This window comes from Lampetra fluviatilis, chromosome 2 (assembly GCF_964198595.1).
Source record: "Lampetra fluviatilis chromosome 2, kcLamFluv1.1, whole genome shotgun sequence".
NCBI lineage: Eukaryota > Metazoa > Chordata > Hyperoartia > Petromyzontiformes > Petromyzontidae > Lampetra > Lampetra fluviatilis.
Genome location: NC_136276.1, coordinates 15,428,721 through 15,454,062, shown reverse-complemented (window position 1 = coordinate 15,454,062; position 25,342 = coordinate 15,428,721). Strand labels below are relative to the sequence as shown.

Sequence of the window (25,342 nt, the reverse complement as noted above, 5' to 3'; positions counted from 1 at the left end):
ATCCATCTCGTCCCCCACATTGATGGGGACCCCCAACTCGTGGGCCAACGCCAGCAGCTGCTCTGTCACCATGGCGTCCTTCCCCTCCTTATCCATGCGGGGAAAAGCTGCGTCCGCCAAGGCGAGCAGTGCCGTGCGATAGGCGAGCGTCGTTTCTCCAGCCACCTTCCGCCGATCGTAGAACTGGTGGCGACACGTGGAGGGCGGTCCGAACACCTTCGCCATCAGGTGTAGTGCGGCCTGGAGCGTAGAGCGGGACGACCTTGCAGCAGATGTGAAGGCTGCAAGCGCGTCGTCATCGAGCATCGCTGGCAACGCACGCAGGGCAGTGGTGTCGGACCACCCCGACATCTCCTGATGAGCGAGGAACCTTCGTTGGAAGGCTCCCCAGTCGCCCCCATCCGCCTTGAACGCCGACAGCGCGGGCAATCTTTGCTGGAGGACCCGATCGTCGTCGACGTCGGAGAGATTTTCCCGCGCTCCGCTGTAGTTGTGTAAAATGTCGGCTCGGTTGTCAGGCGCAAAATGGAGAGCTCCGGTGCGCGCTGATGATGTGGGCTGCGCTGAGCGGAGGTCTCCGGTCACGTGGTGTCCGTGTTTCCCGCCAATCAATGGCGGCCCCTCAAAAACGGCGGGAACTTCCAGACTTTTGGCGCGAAGCGCCTTTTGGCGGGATCCCGCCAGCCTCGCTCCTTCCTCCAACCCCGCAGCCGTTTTCTCGCCCGCTGGAACGGAGATCTCCGCCAAGATTGCAGCGGCGGCGAGCAGCAACTCCGCCAACCGGGAGTGTGCGTCTTGGAGGCTGGTGTCGGAGGCAAGCGGAGCGTCGGCCATCACCGCGAAGTGCTGCATCGGCGGCCACTCCTCGTCCTCTCCTCCCGAGGTTGGTGTCCCCGGTACGCCGTCGTCGTCCCGACCTCGCTCGTGGGTACGGGTAGTCTTCCTCGTGTCCATACTTCTTGAAGACAGGTTCACTTCTGACGCCAGTTGTAATGTAGTAACTCGGCGGGAGATGACTTCACGGGTAACACACTCTTTATTTTATCAAACTCGTTCACAGGTGACTAACACCTACTTTGTATCTCGGGTGACAAACACCCACTTAGCTACTTGGCGACTAACGCCCACTGAGCTACTCGGATGACCAACATCCACTTAGTATCTCGGGTGACAAACACCCACTTAGCTACTTGGCGACTAACGCCCACTGAGCTACTCGGATGACCAACATCCACTTAGTATCTCGGGTGACAACCACCCACTTAGCTACTCGGCGACTAACGCCACTGAGCTACTCGGATGACCAACATCCACTTAGCTACTCGGCGACTAACGCCACTGAGCTACTCGGGACACTCCCTGCCCGGGGTATCCGTCTCGACTGTGGGTCCCCAGCCCGACCCACGGGGGCGTCGGACCCCGGGTCCCACAGCCTCGCCTCCGAGCCACACAGGGCCCCGGTCCCCACAAGGACGGCGGGACTAGGGGTCTCGGGGCACTAGGTCTTCAGCTCCGTCTTCGGGTCTTCAACTGGGTAACTCTCCCCGAGTGCTCTCGCGCGTCCCCCTTTATACCCCACCTGCGGACGTCGCTGCGAGCACCCACTTATTCGACCAATCGCTGGGCGCTGGCCACGATCCTGTTTTCCCACATCTCATCGTGCCTCACCACCCACGCCGCGCCGCCCCGTCATCTGTCACTCCCGGCGCGCGCGTCCACACCACGCCCACAACGCGTGCCCAACCCCGCACCCCGCGCCGCCCCGTGATCCATCACTGTCACAGTCGGCGCACGTCAATACCACCACTACACATGCATCGGGTGAACACTTGTGGGCAGCAGGGGATACAATTGTCCATTAGAAATACAATATTTTTGTGTCCGGGTCATCAGTTCTTGATCCGTGTCATCCCAAACTCTCCTCTTCTCGCTGCTAAATTATTTCCCCATGAACCCCATGCATCCAGTAAACAAATACTTATGATCATAGTCCTCACAATCCCTTCGATGATAAATCCCTTATTAACATTATCTACCACCATTGGTACCTCATTTGCCAGTTAAAAATATGATAATTGTTTTTTTACCCTTTTATTTGGCAACAAAACTGACACCTTTTTTACGAGGAGTCATGTTTGCATAGACCACAATACCTGCAGTCATAATGCAAACAAAAACATAACTCTGATAATGTATGCACTGTCCTTGAAGTTGATTGGTCCACACCCGAGACAGCTTTCCTTAGAGCCTAGTCTCACATGGGTTGGACCAGATGACGCCAAAACCCATGTGAGACTAGGCTCTAATGAAAGCTGTCTCGGGTGTGGACCAATCAACTTCAAGGACAGTGCATACATTATCAGAGTTATGTTTTTTGCTTGCATTATGACTGCAGGTATTGTGGTCTATGCAAACATGACTCCTCGTAAAAAAGGTGTCAGTTTTGTTGCCAGATAAAAGGGTAAAAAAACAATTATTACACTATCTACTTACGCCTTTACAACTTCACCCCCTTAGCCGCCTCCTCTTCTTCTTCATCAATGCATGGCCCCTCCCTGCTCAACAATATTTTGCTGTCTTTTCTTGGATTTTCCGTTTGCACATAGTCACTTTAAGATGTTTTTTTGTTCATCTTTTTGTTTTCTGTTTGTTGCGGTTGCACCCAATTCAAGAGCCGAATGGCTCACAGGGCTATACCTAATAAATGAACTTCAAACTTGAAACACATTTACTGAATACATAAAAGCCTCACTCTGCATTAATACCATCCCCGTGTTCTCTTTGCTCAACATATCCCCCATTCCAACCCCCATTCAATACCAATTGAACCCAATTCACCCACCTCAGCCGTTTGAAAAATCACGACGAGCCATTCATTGGTCAGGAACCCACTGCCAAGAATGGAAGGAAATACATTGTGGAAATGAAATCAAGTGGTGGGGAACAAAAAAAAACACGTGAGACCATAGAGACACGGGGGGGGGGGTGTCCTGGCGTAAATCAATGGGAGTGTCTGTGTGCAAGAGCGTTGAAGGCGGTGCAAAGGGCCCTGCTGCCTAGGATCCATTCATAAAAAATGTTGGGCAATGGTCACTGAACCAAAACGACGAGAAAATGCTTCTGATTGCCACGTTAGTGTTGCTGATCTCCGTCAGTGTCGTGTATATATGTTTTATGTACGGATAAACTATTGCACCTATATGTGAAAACATGCCTCACAAGTTTCAGGTGTCCTCCTTGCAACATTTTGCACAAGTAAATGCTCTGTTGAATGTATCAGTGATTAATTGCTTTAGCTCGACACTTTTATTGACACCATATGAGATTTCAGGAGCTGAACCACGAGGCACACCATCGTCTACTGAGACCATTTTAATAGCACAAGGATGGGACTCAATTTTTGTTTCTCTTACAAGACCACCAACCCACCATCACGTGGGCTATAATATGTAATTTTAAAAGCACTTAAATCTCCGAAAACAATTAACTCCAAATCTGAAAAGAATTGTAATGTTTCGTCATTGCAACAAGATACAAGATTAGTGGGTTAATGCATTCCAAAATATCTCAGCACAGCACATTATTATTTATAATTAGATAATCCAAAATAAGGACAGTCGAGTAGGGAGAGAGGTTATAATTTTTGAATAATGCAATAGGTAGACATTTTATCAGCATGATGAGGCTATGACTAATTGGCTTGTCGCGGTGAGTTCACAGCTACGAACATGTCAGTGTCGACGCCTTTAACATTTTCACAAGAGGTTTTTGTGATAACAATTTGCTGAAAGACTGCAAAAATGACAGAAAGTGTCCTGTGACATGAAAACAAAAGTGTAAATATATAACCTTTTTGAAGGTATGGGAATGTTTCGTGTAGTGAAAGACAGCCGTCGTTTTGTTATTAAACACCAAGTAAATGAGGCAGTGAAATGCCTCATTGCTGACATTTCGTCAAACAGCGAATAAATGTCTTACTTCCACACTCCAAGGTTAAATAAACAATGATGGAAGATCAAATGAAAACCCTGACTATAGCGAGGTGGTAATATGTACGTTATAAACAACTATTGCAATATAACAACACCAACAAAGGCCTTATACGGGGTTGTGTCTTTTAAAAGTGTACCCAAGAAAATTATTTTATTGGTAGGAACCGCCAGGTTACACCAGCCCACAGGGGATTATTGTGTCCGTCGTGCAGGGAGGGGCTGGGTGGGGAGGGAGGGGCTGGGTGGGGAGGGAGGGGCTGGGTGGGGAGGGGAGCGTGGGGAGGGGCTGGGTAGGGAGGGTGGGGCTGGGTGGGGAGGGGCTGGGTGGGGAGGGGCTGGGTGGGGGGTGGGAGGAGTGGGGCTGGGTGGGGAGGGGCTGGTCCCCCCGTGGTGCCCTTATAAAACTCAACGTTTAACCTACTCACGCCGGCTTGTGCCCGCCCTCACAGTCGGGCATATTTGCGGAATATACCACGCCGCCGTTGACCCTGGCCATTGACCGAGTAACCCAACGTTCCTACCAGCTCCCTCCGCAGGAATGTGTTTTCCCTCTCAGTATACTTGGATATACTGTACAGTACTTTTAAAAAACACACCCTGTAGTTTCCCTCATTTTCCAAAATAACTATCTTGCAATTCAAGTAAAAAACTTTACTGGAGGCAATAAGTATACACATACATGGCAAACACATTATGCGATAAAGTAGACATATGGTTCTACTGTCTGGACTGTCATATGTCTGTTATGATTACCTACGTTATGAACTTGAAATCGTTGCTCTCCTTCCAACTAACTTTATGATTGTGGAAGCAATAGATCGTGAATAGTAGCATTGCTCTGCCTTAGATGAGATCTACAATCTGCACCTGCTTTGAATTGGACGTTCTGCTGCTACGAGCAATACAATACATGTTTGGCAATATCGGCATCGTGCCCAAAATTCCTCTTCTCTTTGCAGAGTTCTGGTGGACATTGTCACTGTGAACTACCGTTAATAAAATGAATGTTTTATTGCGTGAACATGTGTCCTATTACAATACACTCTGTATCAGCACCGATGTTATGTCATAAATGTGTGATGTGATACCACAGAGTGTTGCTAAACCATGCCCTTTTGCAATACAGGACACGTATAAGGTTAAGCTATGCATGGACATTTTTTTAATTATGAAAATGCACTTCTCTGCCAAATTAGGATTTTCCAAACCACCAGTCCTTGCATCTGAACATCATCATCCATGTTTACCAATAATCTATATGCAAATAAAAATAAAGTTGTGACATGCTGCATATATCCGATGACTGCAAAACACAACGCATGTGATGCAGATTGTGCTGACTGGGTTTGTACATGTACACCAGCATCTGCAATTCATCTCAGTCAGTTAGCCCATCAAGCCCATGTTTGTCCCATGACCAAGTACTGCGGTGATGTCACGGAGTGGAGGCTGTTGTTGTTGTATATGCCCCGCATGATGGAGAGAGTGCTCTTCATTTTAATCCGTGGTATGTCACGTCAGCAATCATCAGCGACGTGGCCTAGCGGTATCGCGTTTGGTGCTTGTTGCAGAGGTACAGATTACCTTTAAGAGCATTACAAAGATCCAACTTATCATTAACCCACATTACAATGCAGTTTTTCATTGGACTTGTCATAATCGAAGTTGCACATTGTTCAATTAGGTGATCTTCTCGTGGTGTACCAAGTTTGATTTTTAAAAAACCCAGTGCCGCAGAAACCCCTCAGTGTTGAACTCAGAGAATGTCTTTGGGGGGGGAGGGTGAGTTGTGGGGGACAGGTCTAATTTTAGCACGGAGCAAACTCTGTGCATTGACAAACACCGCACTTAACAACTCTGGCTGGAGGACATTCATGGGGTCAAGACTTTTCATGGGGGAGGGGGAGTTTTCTTTCATGTGCTCGTTCTGTTGCACGCACGGGTGTAAAATAAGCCCAGTGGAAAACTGTCCGCAGCGCTACGGGGTGAAAGGTAATGGGGCCGTCCATAAATGACGTCACGCGATTTTGGACGATTTTTACCCCCCCCCCCTCGTTACACGGCGTCACAAAAAGTCAGACCCCCCCCCTTAAATATGACGTCACAAAGCTCTGCTCCTCCCCCCCCCCAAACCATATTTCCATTTTGAAAATAACACATGCTTCAAATCGCTTTAAACTAATGTCATTGTAGTGCGTATTTAATGTGGCGCTAGTACTCTGATGTTGTGGGAGTCTTGCTATAACAACTAGTGTTGTTATAACAACACTCCTACAACATAACAATTAGTGTTGTTATAACAATTCTAGATTTATTTAAAGTTGCGCATTTTTATGTGACGTCACATTTCTCAAACCCCCCCCCCCCTCGTCACACATCGTCACAAATGTCTGATCCCCTCCCCCCCAGATGCGTGACGTCATTTATGGACGGCCCCAAAGGTGCTATCGTGAATGGGGGGGGGGGGGGCTTGCTCACGCCACTGCGGGGAGAAGAGGTGGGGGGGTCAGACATTTGTGACGATGTGTGACGAGAGGGGGGTTTGAGAATTGTGACGTCACATCACAATGCGCAACTTTAAATAAATATAGACAACACGTTCTACTTAATTAAATAGACTTTTTGATAAATGTATTCTCCTACAACATCAGAGTACAGCGACACATTAAATACGCACTACAATGACAATAATTTAAAGCGATTTGAAGCGTGTTTTAATTTTCTTTGGGGGGGGGCAGGGCTTTGGGACGTCATATTTGAGGGGGGTCTAACTTTTTGTGACGCCGTGTGACGAGGGGGGGGGTCAAAAATCGTCGAAAATCGCGTGACGTCATTTATGGACGGCCCCTAACACATGATTTACATATTAATATGATGTGTATAATGAAAAGAACATAGGGCATGGGTCTCAACACCTTGAATTTAAAGCGCAGTATCGCGGTAGACAGTACTTATCATGCTTGTAGCATTGTCTTTCTTAATGTCATAATGTACTTTGTAATTGTGGGTGCAATTAATGTTTAATTACAGAGAAAAATAATAAATCAAACTATAATGTATAAGCCACTTAGTCATTAGCCTCTTCAGAAAACTACTTCATACATACGGTTGGAAAACAACATTTAGAATGATGTTATGTAACATTTCCACGGGAAAGTGATTATAATAGTGACTTTCAACCGTGCAAGCCCATGGACTTGTCAACATATGCAGATGGTTTTACTATAGCGCCATGTACAGAAACTTCGCAAATGTGTTCATGTAGTGGCACAACACATGGCGACGGTCCATAGCAGGAAGACTTTCTCATCCAGCCATACTTTGCACCTCCGATTAGCACAGTTGGTTACGTGCAGTTCGAAAGAACTTCAACATACATACACACATACTTCTCAGGAGGCTCACGTTTTACCAAAAAGAGCCATTGCAACGGTCTGAATTGCTTTTAGTAACCGAACATGAAACTCGTTTTTTTTGTGAGATGGTAACAGGGGACGAATGATACTTGGCCGTACTTGTTTGATTTAGAGATGGAATTGTAGAGTGCTGTTGAGATTTTTTTTTATTATTATCGCAAAGACAAAACATATTCCGTGCTCAAAAGCACGTATTTTATGACTATTATTGGTGGCAGTAATTTATTTTCATAAATGATGCATTTCTTTGTCTAAGATATTGTCCTATCTGTACAAATATATGGCCAAACTTAAACTGGAAAGCCTTGAGTATCCTGTTTGTCTTGGCAACACAATTTATTAAGATTGGTCACCAGTTTGAAAATCTATTTCCCAGAATGAAAAAGGACTAGCAGACGCTTCCTGTTGAGTAACATTGCATAATAATACAAATCCAGTAAAACAATAAGATTAAGTACCGCATTTAGATGATCGGTATATAGTGTCTGTCATATATATATGCCAATTACGTACATTGATTGGCAAACTTTAAAAAACACCTTCAATAACGCATGTTTAATATACAATTGATGCACGCAATGTAAATGTCAAACATTCCATTAAGTTATTGCAATGAATACGGTACTTTCTAACATCTTAATGGGATACTCACATGAATGATTAAATTCAAGATTTGTGTGCAAGACAATATATTTTCGAGTCTTGAACTGATATCCAATTTCTCATAGCCAAGAGGAAGCAAGATGATGCAAAGATGCATAAACATGCAATGGTCTCAATAAAGCGAAAACGAGGTAATTGTAAATATATTCATTTTTGATTTGAAGCTTTCGTGACTGCAGGAATCCATACTCGTTGGTTCTTTCGGTAAAAGTCACGTAGGTAGATAAAGTAATAGATCACGACGTGTCGATCGCAACGCTTGTAAATATATTACCATTTTATTAGTTTTAAATTATTCATGGTTAGTCTGACCTATCTGTATTTGCCTAAAGTGCAAAGCTTTATTATAAAATCCCTGGTTTGTATTTCTTGTGGTAAATTCAGAATCGTCTAATTTATACTGAATGGTTAATGTTATTTACAGATTGCAAGCCACTGAAACAGTATAGTACATTTTTCGATTTAAAGCTTACGTGACTGCAGGGATTCATCTTGGTGGTTCTTTCGGTAAAGTCACGTAGAAGGGAAATAATAAAAATAAAACATAATAAATACAATTCTCACGACGTTTCGGCCACAACACAAGCAGCCGTCCTCAGGTGAAGAACAGAGCTGTCTGAAAAACGTCGTGAGAATTGTATTTTATTGTTTTATTTTTATTATTTTATAATTTCCCTTCTAAGTGACTTTACCAGTATAGTACATGTTTAAACATGCACACAGCCACGAATTCAGAATGTGTGGGCTGGTTGGTAAAGGGGAGACCAAGGACAGGTCCAGATATCTCACAACTGCTGTTATACTTGGTCGAGAATCAAACTCAGGAAGCTGGGTTCATTGTGCAGTATACTAACCAACGTGCCACCACTCCACCCCTTAATATATTCATACCTATATCAATGTATATTGCAGTGATACATAAAACTTAGTACCATATACAACTGAAAATACAAATTTAATGTCAAAGTTGAACTTTTTTATTGTAGCTGTAAATGCCACAAACAGAGTTTAACACACGAAGGCGAGGCATAAAATATACATACAAACTGTCCACAAGTCACATTAAAATCGCACCAACAAAGATTGTGCTTATTTAATTCGCACGGACGACAAAACTGACGCAAAATGCACAGATCACATGGGTAAAAGACAAAAACAGCATACATGACCTCATACAGGAATCTGTTTAACTCGTGAGCAGATAACCTTAAAATGTACATTAATGTCGATGCCACTAGTAACCAGGTCTGCTGCATGGTAAAAAGTCCACTTCCCTTTGTTAGTGTGCAATAATAAACAACTTTTGTTGAAGTATCTATTAAAAAAAAACATAAAAACACCACTAGAACCTTGTTAAATTTAGTGCGCATTTACCGTGATATCACAGTAGTTATGATAACGTTACTGCAGAATGCATGCCCCTACGATTTGTTGTGACGGGTCAGTATTCGGGTGGCAGTTGGTGACTCCAGGTTGAGGAAGTAACAAAGTGCGCCTCGGGTCTTTCTTTGAAGTCTCCAGCAAGAACGTTGCGACGTGGGATTTATTGACAAACTGGGATGCACTGCCAAGTGGCTTCATCATCGGGGCTTCCCGCACCAGGCGAGCCCACGCAAAACACGGAGCTTTCCGTGAGAAACCGGGTGCAACAGCATCAACATCATCACCACCAACGTCACACAATGCCCTTGTGTTCCACATATAAATTCGTTAAAGTTACTTTTGTTTAACCGGGTGACAACTCCAAAGATCAGGATATCGTCTCATTTGCAAGAGTGACCTGGCTCAACTGCACGTGTCACGTGGGACTGGAAAAACCTGAGGTGGAGCTTTTGTTGTTGTTTCTGTTCTGAACCTGGAGCCACGTATCGTCATTGCAGTGTATGTTGCACATTGGAATGATCCGCATAATTGTGATGTACTACTGATACGCCGACTATCTTAATAGGCATCGTGGTACGGGTGTGCACATGCATAGTTATTTTATACATAGTACTGGACAGAATAGCAGCTTCAATATTAAAGGTGCTTCTGCTCAGCAGCAACATACATTATGAACCTATACCATGCTTACCACGAAACAGATTTTGGCAGCATGCCAGACACCTACCAAAACGCAATTGATACGTATCACATTTACAAGGTTACTCACAGTTTGCATTGTCAACACACGTGATTGATCCAAACAAATGTAAATGTTCCATGTTAATGTACACTGCCACGTGGTGGTGGTGGTGGTGGCAACACTGTTGGCGAGCCTCGCAGATTGGTTAATGAAAGTTTGCATCAGATAAAATCAAGCAAATCTGACAAGCTTCAACGTGTCATATTACTTAACCTGGCTTCAAATCACAGGTTACGTTACCAGGCCACGCAGCATAGACGCGGAACTTGCATGTTGCTTTAGCAAAGAAAAGCACATGTATGGCATCATGCATGACTCCTTGGCTGACGAGGATAATGGCTTGGGTGACACGTGTTGTGTCAAGAGGAAGGGAGCGTGAGGTTTTTGGGACTGGTGGGATTGGGAACATGAAGGCACATCCCATGTGTGACGTTGTTTAGAGATTGTGGCACTCAGATGTTGATGGGGGGGGTTCCTAATCCCTGAGCACGTCGTTAATATTTTCTGTATTAAACATTGATATTTAAAATGTTCCTTTACAATAATATTTACAGTGCATGAGTTGTGTCAGTGTGTGTTTGATATAATATAATAAGTTATACAGGGCTGTAAGAATGTGGGAAGATAACGATTTTGGCCAAGGCTCCATTTGTTAGGCTCCTTAACAAGTTGTATCTTTACACATGTGGAACACATATGAAACATCTTATTCAAATACAATTAAAAAAACTGTTCATAATAGCTAAAACAGCAAAAACAAATATTGTGTATGTGCATATATTTGCAAAAGTGGTCAAGCACACGACAGTGAAAAAAAAATGGATTCTAATATCATAAATTTGTTCCGAATGCAAACATTTTAATGAACAACTGTTCACCGACAAGCAGGCATTGTTACAAGCTTATCTAACAATAATAATAATAATGTCCAACATACACCCTCCCCCTCACAATTACACCCACATCCCCTGAATATGCTATGATTAAACCATGTCGTGTACGACAAATTGCGAGAGAAAAAAACACATTTTACAAAAACGATCCTGCAGCAAAATGTCTTCATCCCCGCCCAAAATAAAACCAATTGGAGTAAATTAATATAAAACAGCATGTATAGATTTTTTTTCATTAAAATAGGCTGTTTTAAGTGTAATGAACTTTCTTTCATATAAAAAAAGAATTGTAAAGAATTTACCAATTACTTTTGGTGAAGTGCACTCTGCATTTAAAAAGACAGTATAATGGCGCTTTAAAACATTATTACTGTACTAGGATTGTAATAATATGCAGTTTAAGTTGTTTTGTAGCATAAAAAGATCAAGAACCCGTGTCTATGATTACTTTACTTAAGGTAATTATGCATGTTTGTTTTTCTTCAATGCAACGCATTATCTGAACATATATGCAATATTAATGGGCATTTAAAATACAGTACTTACATTTAGGGTTATTTGGCATCATTAATATATCCGACAAATGGAATGCAATTAATGTTTTTACCCAGAACTACTCACAATTAAGTTGTGTAGTGTTGGAAGGCCATAAGCCTCGACTATGCGTGGAGAGTGTATGGCGGAGAGTGATTTACACATCTTACATACTGTCAATCACTGTCGTCTTGTATGATGAAGTAGTTGAATCTTTAGATATGACATAGTGTGTGTGTGCTGTGCAAGCAATTGTGTTGCACCATCTGCAAAGTTTAACAGATCTTGAGCAGCACTGCCCTTTAGTTCTTCTTCCGTCTCAGGAAAGAGAAGAAGCCAGTCTTCGGTGGCGGTCCCATCAACATGGGCGCTTGGTTTTTATGTATGATCTTGATCTGCAACAATTCAACATCAAATAACGAAGTAGGCCTATGAGTCAGGTTTGACCATCCTACTCATCATTTATGGAAACATTACAACGATGGAAGGATTTTTTTAAACACTCAAGTGGACTAAATTACCCACACTTTCATTAGTCTACACTTATTAACTAGAAAATTTACATCAATTAATTTGTAATACGCTTACATAATAAAAAAATCACCATTAATTTGCCTGTTTTTTAGAACAGCAAGTTTTTAATTCCCCGGCGTACTTAATTAGATTTATATCAATGTGTATGCTGGCTAAGCACTATAATTACGAAGCATATTTTGTACATAAAAGCAAGCCAACATTTTGCAATGTACAGTATCGCAGTGATGAGATGGCCATCGTCTACTTGCGTTCAGGTCGTTTTCGAGCTATGGTGTGTGCAAAACTCCCAATTGTGTGTACCATTTGCAAAGATAATATCAAGTATAAATAAACAAATAATAACAAGAGTAATAACAACTTCAATAAAATTAGAGTCATATAAATTCACCCTTAAATATAATTGGACAATGTTTTTTCCTAACCAACAAAAATTGCTCCCTTGAGGTTAATTGAAACATGTACCACTGCTTCAACAATTGTAACCACAAAGCAATTTTATGTATGCAGCATATCCCAAAATAATTCCTTGGCCTAATGTCACGAACTCAATATTGTGTTTTTTCACCAACTTCTTGTCATACACATCCTCCATGCTCACTCCATGGGTATTTACCAGAAGGTTTAAGTGTTACGTAACAAATGAAACTACTGAATGTTGCTGTTTTTATGCTTGTGCATTTCATGATAATCATCGTCATTAGGCCATATCTAGCCAATGCTGGACAAAGACCTCCTCAGCCATCGCCATCTCTTATGTATTAATCCATCTAACACTTTATTAGCCTTGGCAAAAGTGTGTGTTTTGTCCATCTCCCCTAGTAATATGTATTTTGGTATTTTCTTTATACAAATCTAGACAACAGTAAAAAGGCGTTCTTAGTGATAGTTAAATAAAGTCAACATTTTCAGTGTTATCAAAAGTACAAATATACTAAGACAACAGTTATGGGCACCCTAAATAATTAAGAATATTGCAAGTGCCCAATGACATTTTAAGCCACTTAAATATTAAAAATATAGTAAAGGCCTCAGCGGGACTTGAGGGGTCGTGTTATCTTTGAAGTGAGTAAGTTGTAAGTATCTCGTCCATGTTTTTAATATAATTAGCAACACACTCATATCATCACAATTAATGAATGTTAAACTTCATTCTAGATTTGAAGTTTTCGTGACTGCAACCATCTATATTTTTTGGTTCTTTCGGTAAAGTCACGTAGGTGAAAAAAAAGTAAATTAAATCACGACGTTTCGATTACAATACAATCAATCATCATCAGGTGTGAAAATCACAGCTATTTTTTTTTACTAATTTGTACTAAAATTTTCACTTTAGTAAAAAAATTCTAGCTGTGATTTTCACACCTGATGATGATTGCTTGTGTTGCAATCGAAACGTCGTGATTGAATTTACTTTTATTTATTTTTTATTTCTATTTTTATTTTGTTATTTTTGATTTATTTTACCTACGTGACTTTACCAAAATAACCAAAGAGTATGTTAAATTTATTTCGCATCGTGCGTAGCCAACCGTGCTAATTGGAGGTGTGATGAGCATCATCGATTGGCACGGTTGGTACAAGATGTAACTTGTCATTACAATAAAGCCACGGGCATTTTTATGAATGCAGGTGTACCTGCAAAACCATGTACATTTCTCTTGTGGGTGACATTAAGAGATGCGCAACTTGGGTGTGCATATCTAAGACAACCTCATTCTGAAAAAAATTTACTCTCATAGCTTGATTGTAAGTTAAGCCCATAATTGTTGGAACTAACTTTAAAATTACTATATTTATTCTATTTCTAGATTTGCTTCTTAGAAAGCCTAATGACCAATTGAGAAAAAACAATTATTCTGCAATCTACTGTGAATAATTGATATTGGAAATTATTTTGTGGAAGCGAACATGCCACGAAAAACAAATGACAAACCATAATTTGTTATCGTTTTGCTTTCTGATGTATAACAGCATACAAACAATAAACATAGAAGCAGTTACGGAGTGATGATCGAGCCCAGGGGTACGGCAACCTGCAGCTCTGGAGCTGCATGTGGCTCTTTAAGGACTGTTTCAAAATGTTATTTCTATTGAGGACCATCTTCTCGTATTCACATGCATTGCGGCTCTTGAAATAGAGCTTTTTTTCTTACCAAATTTGACAACAATGCCTCTTCTTGTTATTTTGGTTGGCGACCCGTGATCTAGGCTAAACTGTTATTAAATATACGTTGTATAGCTTAACAGTTGAATAGCCATTCAGCCAATGGGCACTCAAGAGCAACTTGTGAAAATTTCCTTCCATCTACGTGTTTATTTTAATAAGATAGAGTGCTATTTTGAATCATCATACACAATCATTTCCGCTGCAAGAAATATTATTTATTTAACAGACATATTGTCCCAAATCAGAACTATCTCATTTAAGTGGTCTTGACAAGGCTTCGCCTGACGTTGGCATGTATGAGCACTTTATTTATTCTACAATATTCTGCGATGTGCCGTAAAGTGTGCATATTTCGCTTACTGTGCAGGGTGGCTGCATCCAAGGCTCTCCATCAATCTGCATAGGTAGCAGCTTGGTCGTCCTGCAAAGCAGCAACAATGTCATCATCTATCAAGGATGCACTCTTCTGCTGTGCAAACAGAATACATAAAAACAAAAACCGTAACCTTTGTTTAAAGCCAGCTTGTTGACATGACCAATACACAGAGACAGGATGTATTTAATTATTGCCGATCCACAAATTCTCCATGGATGTCTCGCCTCAATTCAACTGCATTTAACTTTAGGACTGGAATCAATGCGAGTTTGCCGAGCGCAAACAAAAGCCACAAGACTTGCTTATTCAATGAGTTTTCCAGAAAGTCATTTCAACATGCCTTTTACTAAACCTTGGTCCACAACTGCTCCTGTAAAAAGCAAAACTAATGTTGGGATATTTTATTTTTTTAAGGGCCCTGAAAAGCTTTTTTCCTATTCTTCTAGATTTTATGCAGGAAGTCTCTCCTGCCAAAAAACACTGTCCTCAATTGGGAAAATATGTAAAGCAAATTGACAATGTCTGCAAAGTGGAAAATCCATTTTTGCCAGAGCTGTAATGTGAGCTCAATGATATGCACTACTCTCATACCTAAAATTGGAGGAAGCCACATTTGGCGCTATACCAAGCTACTGATGTCGGCTGACAGCATGAGTGATGGCACTTTGCTGCTACATCGAGATGGAATGTGTCAACAGCATAAACCAGAGCCAAACGGTTGTGTATGTTTGGATAAGGTACCTTTTTTGTCTTGAATTGTTCTCCACTAAGTTTAATTACATGGCGGCGTGAACTTTATAAAAACAGTTTGATTGTTCGTACATGTGTGACTTGTTTTCCACTTGTGTCACAATAAGTATGCTGTACATGTTAATTGAAAAAAAATGTTGGGTGTTCACTGCTTAATATTCATATTTTCCCTTATTGGAAAACAGGGTTTTAGACAATAATAGGTTTAAGTGTGTGGAACAAATTAATCTTAAAAATTCTATAAATGTGCTTGGGGAAACTGAGCACTTACACTTCTGTGAATGCACACAGAAAAGGGATTATTATTATTTTTATTTGTATGCGTGTATTAATATAGCTTAGGTAATTCATACTTTTCCGCAAGCTCATTTAAGAAATGTTTCAGGTTCCTCTGTTTCATTACTGGACCATCAAAAAACGTGGATGCCATTTAATTGTAGTAATCATTTGTATTCAAATACTGCAAAGCTCATGTGAAAATTATAATGCTGAAACAGCCAAATAAACGACTGACAGCCCTTTGTAAATATACTTCTGGATGAAGGCCTCCGTAGACCACGTTTGCAACTAAGTTGTTTGACCATTATTTATCATTTTCAATGCAGGTTGGTGAAGGGTGGGGTGATGGGTGGGTAGCAGCAGGCATGGTTCACATGTCACTCACCAATGTTGTTAGCCATGTCTGGGTTCATGGCGCAGTGTACTCACCACTGCGCCAACACTCTTCGTCTAGTATTTTAAGAGTTCCAAATATATAACTCAGAGAGTCCCATTCGCCCAAATATCCTGAGCTGTGTCACACATTATTACGATGACATTATATTCATATAGATTGAACAAACCATGCCAGAGAAAAAATATATATAATCTTCACGCACAGCCCTTTTGTCAATCCACTGCTAGATGAGGGCGATCCCCCTGCCATGCAGGTCACGGGGGTCATTTGACCACCACACTAATAAGTATACAAGGTACGCACAGTTAAAAACAAGGGACATTGTTAAATTGTCCATTAAAAAAACAGTGCCTACCTGATGGTCACGGAGGAACACTGGGCCAAGCGGGAACCTGCACTCTTCAGCCCCGTGTAGATCTGGCCCATTTCCATAGCTCCATCCAGCCCAACCACCTCCAGCAGATGGTCACTGAGTTCTGAAAGGCAGATCACACAGTGTTGTTGGTCAAGCAGGCTTTACAAGAAGATGTTCAGGAAAACTACAATTCTCTCCAGTCAATGAGAGATGATAAGAGATCCCCATCTCACTGGATAAACGTGTTCATTAAGCCTGAACAGAAGTCATATTCAAGGAATTATGGGAGAGCCAACAGCATCATATATGCCCTCGCTTGATGTGCATGTGCAATAACAATAATAATGATGATAATCCTATACCCACAAATATCTGGAATTAAATCAGGACTTTCGGGATGGTCCTGCTTTGGAGGTTTGCCCAATTCTCTTCTTTTTTGTTGCACATGAGACAAAACGGATGCGTATGGTGAGCAGAGCTAGTCTGTAAATAAAGTAAACATTTCTCGAATCGTTGACTGAATGTGTGAAACTAATAGGCGATATACCTGTGGACGCAAGAGCCAATGCATATAACACGCGGAATGGCAAGTATCATAGCACGAGTACTTTTAGGGGAGACACACTTCATTGCCTATACCAATTGCAATCAAATCCCAGTAAAAAAAATATATTTTGCATTCTTTGCACAAGTTCTTCAGGAGAATGACACATGGAATGTGGCAAGTCATTCCGATGTGTGGAACAATTCAACCATCAGGGTCATGATATGAATCTAAAACTTTTTTCAACATAGTAGCGAATGGTAGCACCTCCAGTGGCTGCGGCAAATTTTGATTGAAAAATATCGGGAGTATTTTATGCGCATGTATCGTGAGCTTAATCATCGGTATTAATCTATTAACTGATGCATTGTTCCACCCCTACACATTGCCGCTTCTCCAAATAGAACACGTTGGTCATTTAGAAAATAGCCAAATATGAAATTAAATGTTGGATTTGTTTTGTTCATGGATTTATAACCTGACGTTGTTTTGATTGTAGTTTTATATATATACACGTTTTTAAATAAGTTTCTGGCATGCATTTTGAACACAATGCCTCAGATTCTAGTATAGCTGTCTTTTGGGCTTGTGGGCAGAGACAATTGAAAACACATGGGTGCAGAAGGCATCACTGGAATTATTGTACAGAAACCAGCCTTTAGAAGCTCTGCTAGATCTCAGTTCTAGCAAACTGCCGGAACAATCGGCAATCACAAAACTATGCAGCCTCTTCATAATCACTGTAACTGCAGCGAACATTATTAAACGAGTCTCAAAATTGTGTCAAGTGACGAACTGCTTTACTCATCATTTATGGGGGTAAGACACTTATGAAAGTACTGTAGAGAAAACACCGAGCAAACCAATTCATGTGTGTCGTCTTTTCGCTTCAATAAATTGTCTGTGGTTGTATAAGGGGTAAAATAAAAAAAAATCCATTCACATGGAAGACACCTGCATTTGCAATATAAAATAATGAGCTCAAACTGTTTATCAGCTTTCATTCACATGCACACCCACAATATAACCATATCTGTGCTTAGAACATTCTTTAAATAAGGCCAGACGGTTCTTCTTTCCAGACCGTGTGTCTCCGGCTCGACTGCGTCAATCTGTGGGGGGGTGGGCTGTGGGGGCTTCAAAGCAATTGTGTGACATTCATTAATAATTTATAAACACCCACCAGGCCCACCAATTATAATAGACATTGATAGACCCATTCCATCTTTCATCGGGACGCAAGAGTCCAGGTGAATTCAGGGATGTTTATTAAAAAAAACATTGAATCTCCCTGACATTGTCATTATTGATCACACAGTTCAATATTGCCACTTCAGGACAATTAATTGCCAAAGGGCCTCGGATACAAAGAGGTAGAATCTTTTATTTTATGCAGCACAGCTTCGACAAACATTTAAGCATGCATACATCGCTAATTAAAATACACCATTGTAAAACCCACAGATGTAACAAGTGGATGCTTAGTCGAAATGTAGTGTGCGTTACAAAGTAGTTGACAGTGCTTTTACTGTCAAAAGTGCACATTAATAAACATAGTTTCCATTGCTTCTTACACCGTTTGAGTGTATTACTTGTAGGATGTGTAAAAACAGCATGGTAATTCACGATATGTAAGATGGTTGGAATTGCTAAATCAAATTATTTAATTGATACCATAGGTGGCTGTTTGGCTTTAACAAGGGAGTGTTAACATTAAAAGCGATCTGATGGCACATTGTTTTCAAAAACACGTTTTCAAAAACAAGTTTGATGGCTATCCAAATGAGTCACGTGAATGACATCACTTCATGCGAGCCACACATCCTTCCATAAATTGACTGAAATAAATACGTTTTTGTTTATAAATATATTATTGACACGCTTAAAAGAAATGTAATTCCTGAACGCCAATGTTTAACTCAATATTTTCATTTAATTGCGGTTTCCATTTTCGTAATTTAACATTTAAAGTTCACGATTTTGCAACTGTAAAATTTCTCTGAAAGCAAATTACGCTTTTTTTATTTTGAGTGGGCAGCACTGATGCGATTCATATGGTAAAAGTAGAAAACCCGAGCTCCGTGAAACGTCAGTGATATTGCTCCAATTTGTGTGGCCACACACGCACGTACAGTGCGCAAACACTCACTTCATTGACCTGCTACTGTTATCACACGTATCGCGTGACCTCATCACAAAGCACTCATTGACAGCTCCTGAAAGAGTTCCACATATCAACACCCTGAGTATACACCATAATGTCAGCAATTACAAGACTTATTTGGGAGGGCAGTTCCATTGTGGGGCAATGTTTTTCAAATACATATCTGACCAATGTCTATCTCACGCGTGCAGCAATGTTATGCTTTGATGGTAATGTTTAGCATACAGCAATACATTCTCGTGGGGTGGGGAGGAATAACCTTGTTTAGATCCAACTATCACCTGCCTTTAAACGAATCACACGGAATGCACCCAATCTCGTCGAATCTCAGACACTAAGCAGGTTTTGAGCCTAGATAATGCTTGGACAGGAAACCACAATGCGTCACAGGTGTTATAGGTTGTGGGGCTACATGGTGGACAGTGCAGAGAAATGCATTGTTGTACTGTACTTTAATGCTCCTGCACGTATGCTTCCCAAACATTCACTGACCTGTACTGATTAGCATGGTGAAGTATCGTCAAACAACATCCAAGACGTGCATGTGATTTGGGAGACCCTCAGCCAGCAGTTGATTGGCAAAGGAATGTCCATGTATTATTACCAGTGGGAGATCTTATAAGATATATGTGGTACATTATTTAAACGATGGTCTATACAAAATTCAGTTGGGCCAGTTCAGAATGCAGTTCCACGAATTAGAGCCACAACCATTTCATTTGTATAAACATGTTCGTAGGACTATCATACATATAGGGCACAACAATATACGACTACGATGGATAGGCATATTTTGTACTAGTGACAGAGCCTGATGCCTATACTGTAATCCATACTACAAGCCAGCATAGCGGCGTTTCAGAAAATGTTGAGTGAGAACGTAAGCCCCGTGGTCTATAAATGCAAAAATGGTTATACCGTACATATAATTAAATTGTCTTGGATAATATATCAGAAATTCCAAGTACTTTATAGCATTTGTGAAGCAGTGCTCATTCTTTGTTTACTGCAATGTCTACTACCGTGCACCATAACTCGTTTAAGTATGCTACACATATGCAAGTAAAACGTGTACACGCAACACAATCGTTCCATCATGATGTAATGAAAGACAGGGCTTGCCTACATATGATTTAAATACAGTACAGCGTTGAAGAAAAAAACATAAAGAGAAATGTAAAAAATTATACTTTTAATAATGTGAAAAACTGCAAACCATCCGATAACGATTAAAAATAATTATATAGCTGAATGTGAACTTACAATACGCATGCAAAATACCCATTAACCTCTTGAGTGGTTTCATTTTGGTATCAAATGCGATATACTGTATCACATTTCATACCATGTCAAAGTTCATACCAAACAAACATTTAAAAGCAAGCTGAAGAAATGAGTAGTCTGCATCTATTGCATGCAGATTTATTTTGAAGAAAAACTGGCTTAAATGTTATTTTGGCAATACTGAACCAGAATAGTTGTCTCCATCTTGAAAATACATAACTCAGAGCTGATTTCCTGCAACAACAAAAAACTGGCAGAGTTCTTGGCAAATGTACTTGGAGTACATTTACTTGGAGTACATTTACTTGGAGTACATTTAGGATTAAAAAAAACTGTTTTTTTTTAAGCATTTGTTCAAATGCACATGTTGCACTCTGTTTTAATTTACAAGTTATCAATAAACAAATCTTAGAAACAATATGATTTTTAAAATGAAAATTAGGTGAATGGTATTTTGAAATTACTGCGGTACGGTAATATTTTGTGCATGTTATTCATAAAAAATGCAACACAAGTGAGCATTTGGCCAAATTTTCGTCATTTGTAAAAGCATGAAATTATCTTCTTGGTTCTTTCGGTAAAGTCACGTAGAAGGGGAAAAAAACATAATAAAATAATTAGTTATTATGTTTTATTTTTATTATTTCCCTTCTACGTGACTTTACCGAAAGAACCAATAAGATAAATCCCTGCAGTCACGAAAGCTTTAAATCGAAAAGCATGAAATTACTATAACCAAGACGTGTAGTGATGCATCAACTCATTGTTTAATAGAACGATGCACGTGTCAAATCACGTGTGTAAGAATCTATGTGTTTCAATCCGTGAACTATGTATGTACTGGGCTTTGACGACCGACCCCCTGTTGCCCAGAGGAACGAGTATTCATCGTAATGCTCCTAGAAGAATGGATTATTCAGTTGAATTGACGCCTTGAATCGTGACAGCCCATTGAATCGCATGGCAGGAGAATCGTTACACCCCGAATATCCAATATTTGTTTGAGGTAGTCACATATTTACAGTAACTTTATCCACTGCTTCAACAGAAACCTGAGCTAATTCACAATTGAAATGCCAATGACTAAACATATACGTTTAAAAAATGAACCTCAAATATAGCCAGAAATCATGAATCTGTAATGTCAGGAGAGTATATTTCCACACAAATGACCATCTTCCTATTTATGATAAGTGATCTGAAGATTTTATTGGCGAAAATTATGCTACCCTAAAGAAAGAAAACATATTTTAACAACGTAATTTATGTTGCATGTATGTTGAACTTCTTTCGCACCATACATAGCCAGCCGTGCTAATCGGAGGTGCGGGGGAAAGACAACAAACTAAAGACAAAAATCACTTCTAAACAAATGAGTTTTCAATCTAGATTGAAAAGGGCATAGCTCCAGTGGCTTCCAAATATCGAAAGAAAGAGCGTTCCAGACCGCTGCAGAAGCGCATCTGAAAGCGCGCGATGCAGTGACCGTCTCTGTTCGGTGGCCCGAAAAGTACCAGATGTAGAGAATCAGAATACAAGCCTGTTTGCGTAAAGGAATCGTGGTGAATGTGATGTTGGATATGCGACTTTGAACTCTCTTTAGAGTTTGTATCTATCCAAGCTCTCCTTTACAAAACAGATAGTCGCATTGGCATCTCACTTGGAAAACTAAATTGGCCCAGTAAACTCCTTTATGATAAATTTCGATTTAAAGCTTTCGTGACTGCAGGGATTCATCTTCTTGGTTCTTTCGGAAAAGTGACGTAGAAGGGAAATAATAAAATAATAATAAAAACACATAATAAAATAATTCTCACGACGTTTCGGCCACAACGCAAGCAGCCGTCCTCAGGTGTCGAAAAGACAGACCTGTTCTTCGCCTGAGGACGGCTGCTTGCGTTGTGGCCGAAACGTCGTGAGAATTATTTTATTATGTTATATTTTTACTATTTTATTATTTCCCTTCTACGTGACTTTACCGAAAGAACCAAGAAGATGAATCCTTTATGATATTTTAACTTTTTGGATTTCACAATGCGCTATTATAAATACCCTTTCAGACCCGACAATGAGCAGGAGCTCATGTCATTTTAGAGGATGGCTCCACAAGACTCCACACTACAGTATTGAACTGCTTCTGGAGCCACTTCAGCCTCTCTATTCTAATCGCAGGAATCTCGCCGCAGTACTTCTGCTGTTTGCAACATCAATCATCTCGAACATGTTTGACAAGTTATTTGGTACGACGCTGCGTTGGGAGCGGTGCACAAGAGCAATAAACAAACAACTCAACACGTTCGTCAATAACACTGTGGCCTTAAAATGAACAAATATACAAGGATGGGCGATGTTTCAGCCACATAAAAAGCTATTATGCGCTATAAAGAAGGACCACTGCCAGAAATGTCACCTATTCTATATTTTCCTTTTTAAGTCAAAGTTTTTTGATGAATGTGTTGAATTTTTATCAAACGAGCTTGAAATTGTCATGTCGCAGAGCTTGCTGATACTGATTTAAGTGAAAACCCACATTTTTAAAGCAATTAGCTTTTTTTCTTCCAATCATTGTTAATGGGGCTGAGCCTATCAATGCATACCAGATTTAAAACAGGTGACTGTTCAGGTTTCAATGTAGAATCTAAGTGGTACTGGCAAAGATCACTGATTCAGGCAATAGATGTCTGTAGCCACCCATCCACTCTCAAATGCCCTTCACTCATGTCAATCATACATCTCTTTGTTGTTAAACTGAGACTATTCCAAGCTGAATGTTAGGCACAATAGTATGTATTCATTCAACATCGGATAGAATACGGCTGTTGATACTCTTTGAAAGACAACCCATCAGCAAAGAGAAGCAATATTTATGAATCATGTCATTTATTTATCATTTATTTATGATTTTAACCATCTTGAATGTGCTCAAAACAGTGTTATGAGATACAATAGATGTAGCTGGGGACAAGGTGAAACCAATAAAAGGTAAGAATCCCTTCTCAAAATTAATGTTAAAATAACTCGTACCTTGCAGGACACAGCAATGACTTATATGAATTATCATGACACGCTTAAAAAAAAATCACAGTTAAAATAGAACATGGCAACAGATGGTTCTGCAAAATGTGAAAGTACCTATTATAAAATGATGGGATAGCACCATATGATACCATCATGTAAAAGAAAAAAAATCTATTTTCTGAGAAAGGTTTTAAAAAGTGTTAAAAAATCTGTCAGGTTTGTGGTCCACGTGTGACATATAAATGCATATGACCTTGTGGAATTACTATTCAATACACCTTACCATGAGCTATGCACACAGAGGTGTACAATAAATTCAACCAAAAGCTGAAAATTATGATTTAAATGTGTTTTTAGTTTTTTTCCAACTTACCTGGAATTACCAACATGGTAGAGGACATTTAAATGAAAAACATGCATAAATGAACACTTACTTTAAAATTTAACATTGCAACATTCAACGCAAATCAGGGCGAGATGGTGCCAAAATACCATAAAATATGGACAGCATTGCAGTTGCGACAAAAAAACATTTAACGATTCATTCACGGTTGCAAGTGAAAGTAAATTCCAAATAGATCAGAACCTGTTTTTGCATGAACTGTATCCTTGAGGTTATATTCCTTTCCAGTTTTAGTTACTGCTCAAGATTAATTCTTTTTCTCGTTCATTTAATAAAAATGTTGCCGAGGGCTTTGTCATTACCTATTACTGCACCCACAGTTAAAGAATTAATGTACAGATAATTTACAGAGTGCACATGTTGGCTATGTGCTACACTAATACGGCCAAGTTCATCATGGTTTTTAATTATTCATCGACAATATATGATAAGGCGGTGGCATAATTTTGGCTTGACAATCGTGGTCACTGTGGGGGGTGGGGGGGAGGTTGGTGCAATCTGCTTTTCCGGCTGCAGCCCAGACGACTTTTAGCATCAGTGCGTCAGCTCGGTAGACCACGCAGTGACTGACGACCAATTACACGGAAGCACTAACAACATGTACCTGCCCCAGGCCAAAGCATTTGTTATCACTGTTGTCTCTGCGCCATTACTTGTCACATCTCATTGTGCCCGTGCTAACACTCAAGTGAAAATGGCATTTTCGTATAGGGACATGTGTAATCGTGGTGTTTAACTTATTCTATTTTAAAAGAGTGAGCACATTAGGCTTTTATCGCAACACAAACCAGACGATGCATTTCCACTTCGAGAAGTTCCTATATAATAATTATTTATAAAGAACATTATCTTTAAACCACTGAATTATTTTTGGTCGACAAAGAATATTTAGGCACGCATAGTAATTGCCTTGGAGCAAGTGGTGGTGCAGAGTGGTTAGTGCACAACACTATGAACCCAGTGACCCGAGGTAAGATTTTGTCATGGATAACATTAGTGGTGAATGATACCTCGACCAGTCCTTGGCTGTTTTCCCATCCCAATCTACATTGACCAGTATGGTGAAGCATGGTTAAACACTCATACCCAACATTGCACGTTGAGGTCTTCATCCAGTAGTGATCTAAAAAGGGCTGTACATTTTAATTTAGTAATTGCCATGATGATACTTGAGAAATGGTTCTGCTGGTATTAACAAATTTAAATTATTCACTGCAATTAAAAACTCTCATTTCTATACGTTGGTTTATAAAAAAACATGCAGTTGAACTAAAAAACCATGGCTGGTACTGTAGCTCTGTGTAATAAAAGCAGGAAAACTCCCACAGTCTATGTAGTATGTACAGCTGCTTTAATTCCTAACTAAACTGTGCAATGCACGACTGCACATAGCTCTGGCATAATGCCCCTAGTATACTCAAGCTCTGTGGAAAAAGAAAAAAAAA

General features: G+C 40.3%; 1 protein-coding gene across 4 annotated transcripts in view; it reads right to left on the bottom strand.

Moving 5' to 3' along the window:
- Window positions 1–9,063: 9,063 nt before the first annotated feature.
- Window positions 9,064–25,342, bottom strand: part of LOC144943448 (diacylglycerol kinase beta-like) — a 139,076-nt gene continuing 122,797 nt past the window's right edge. For all 4 annotated transcript variants that reach the window (XM_078870887.1, XM_078870879.1, XM_078870897.1 and 1 more), the window contains 3 exons: window positions 16,485–16,605; window positions 14,688–14,748; window positions 9,064–12,018 (listed from right to left, as the gene is read on the bottom strand). In XM_078870887.1, coding sequence (XP_078727013.1) covers window positions 11,926–12,018; window positions 14,688–14,748; window positions 16,485–16,605 — 275 coding nt within the window. In that variant the 3' untranslated portion in view covers window positions 9,064–11,925. The remainder of the gene's footprint in view (window positions 12,019–14,687; window positions 14,749–16,484; window positions 16,606–25,342) is intronic.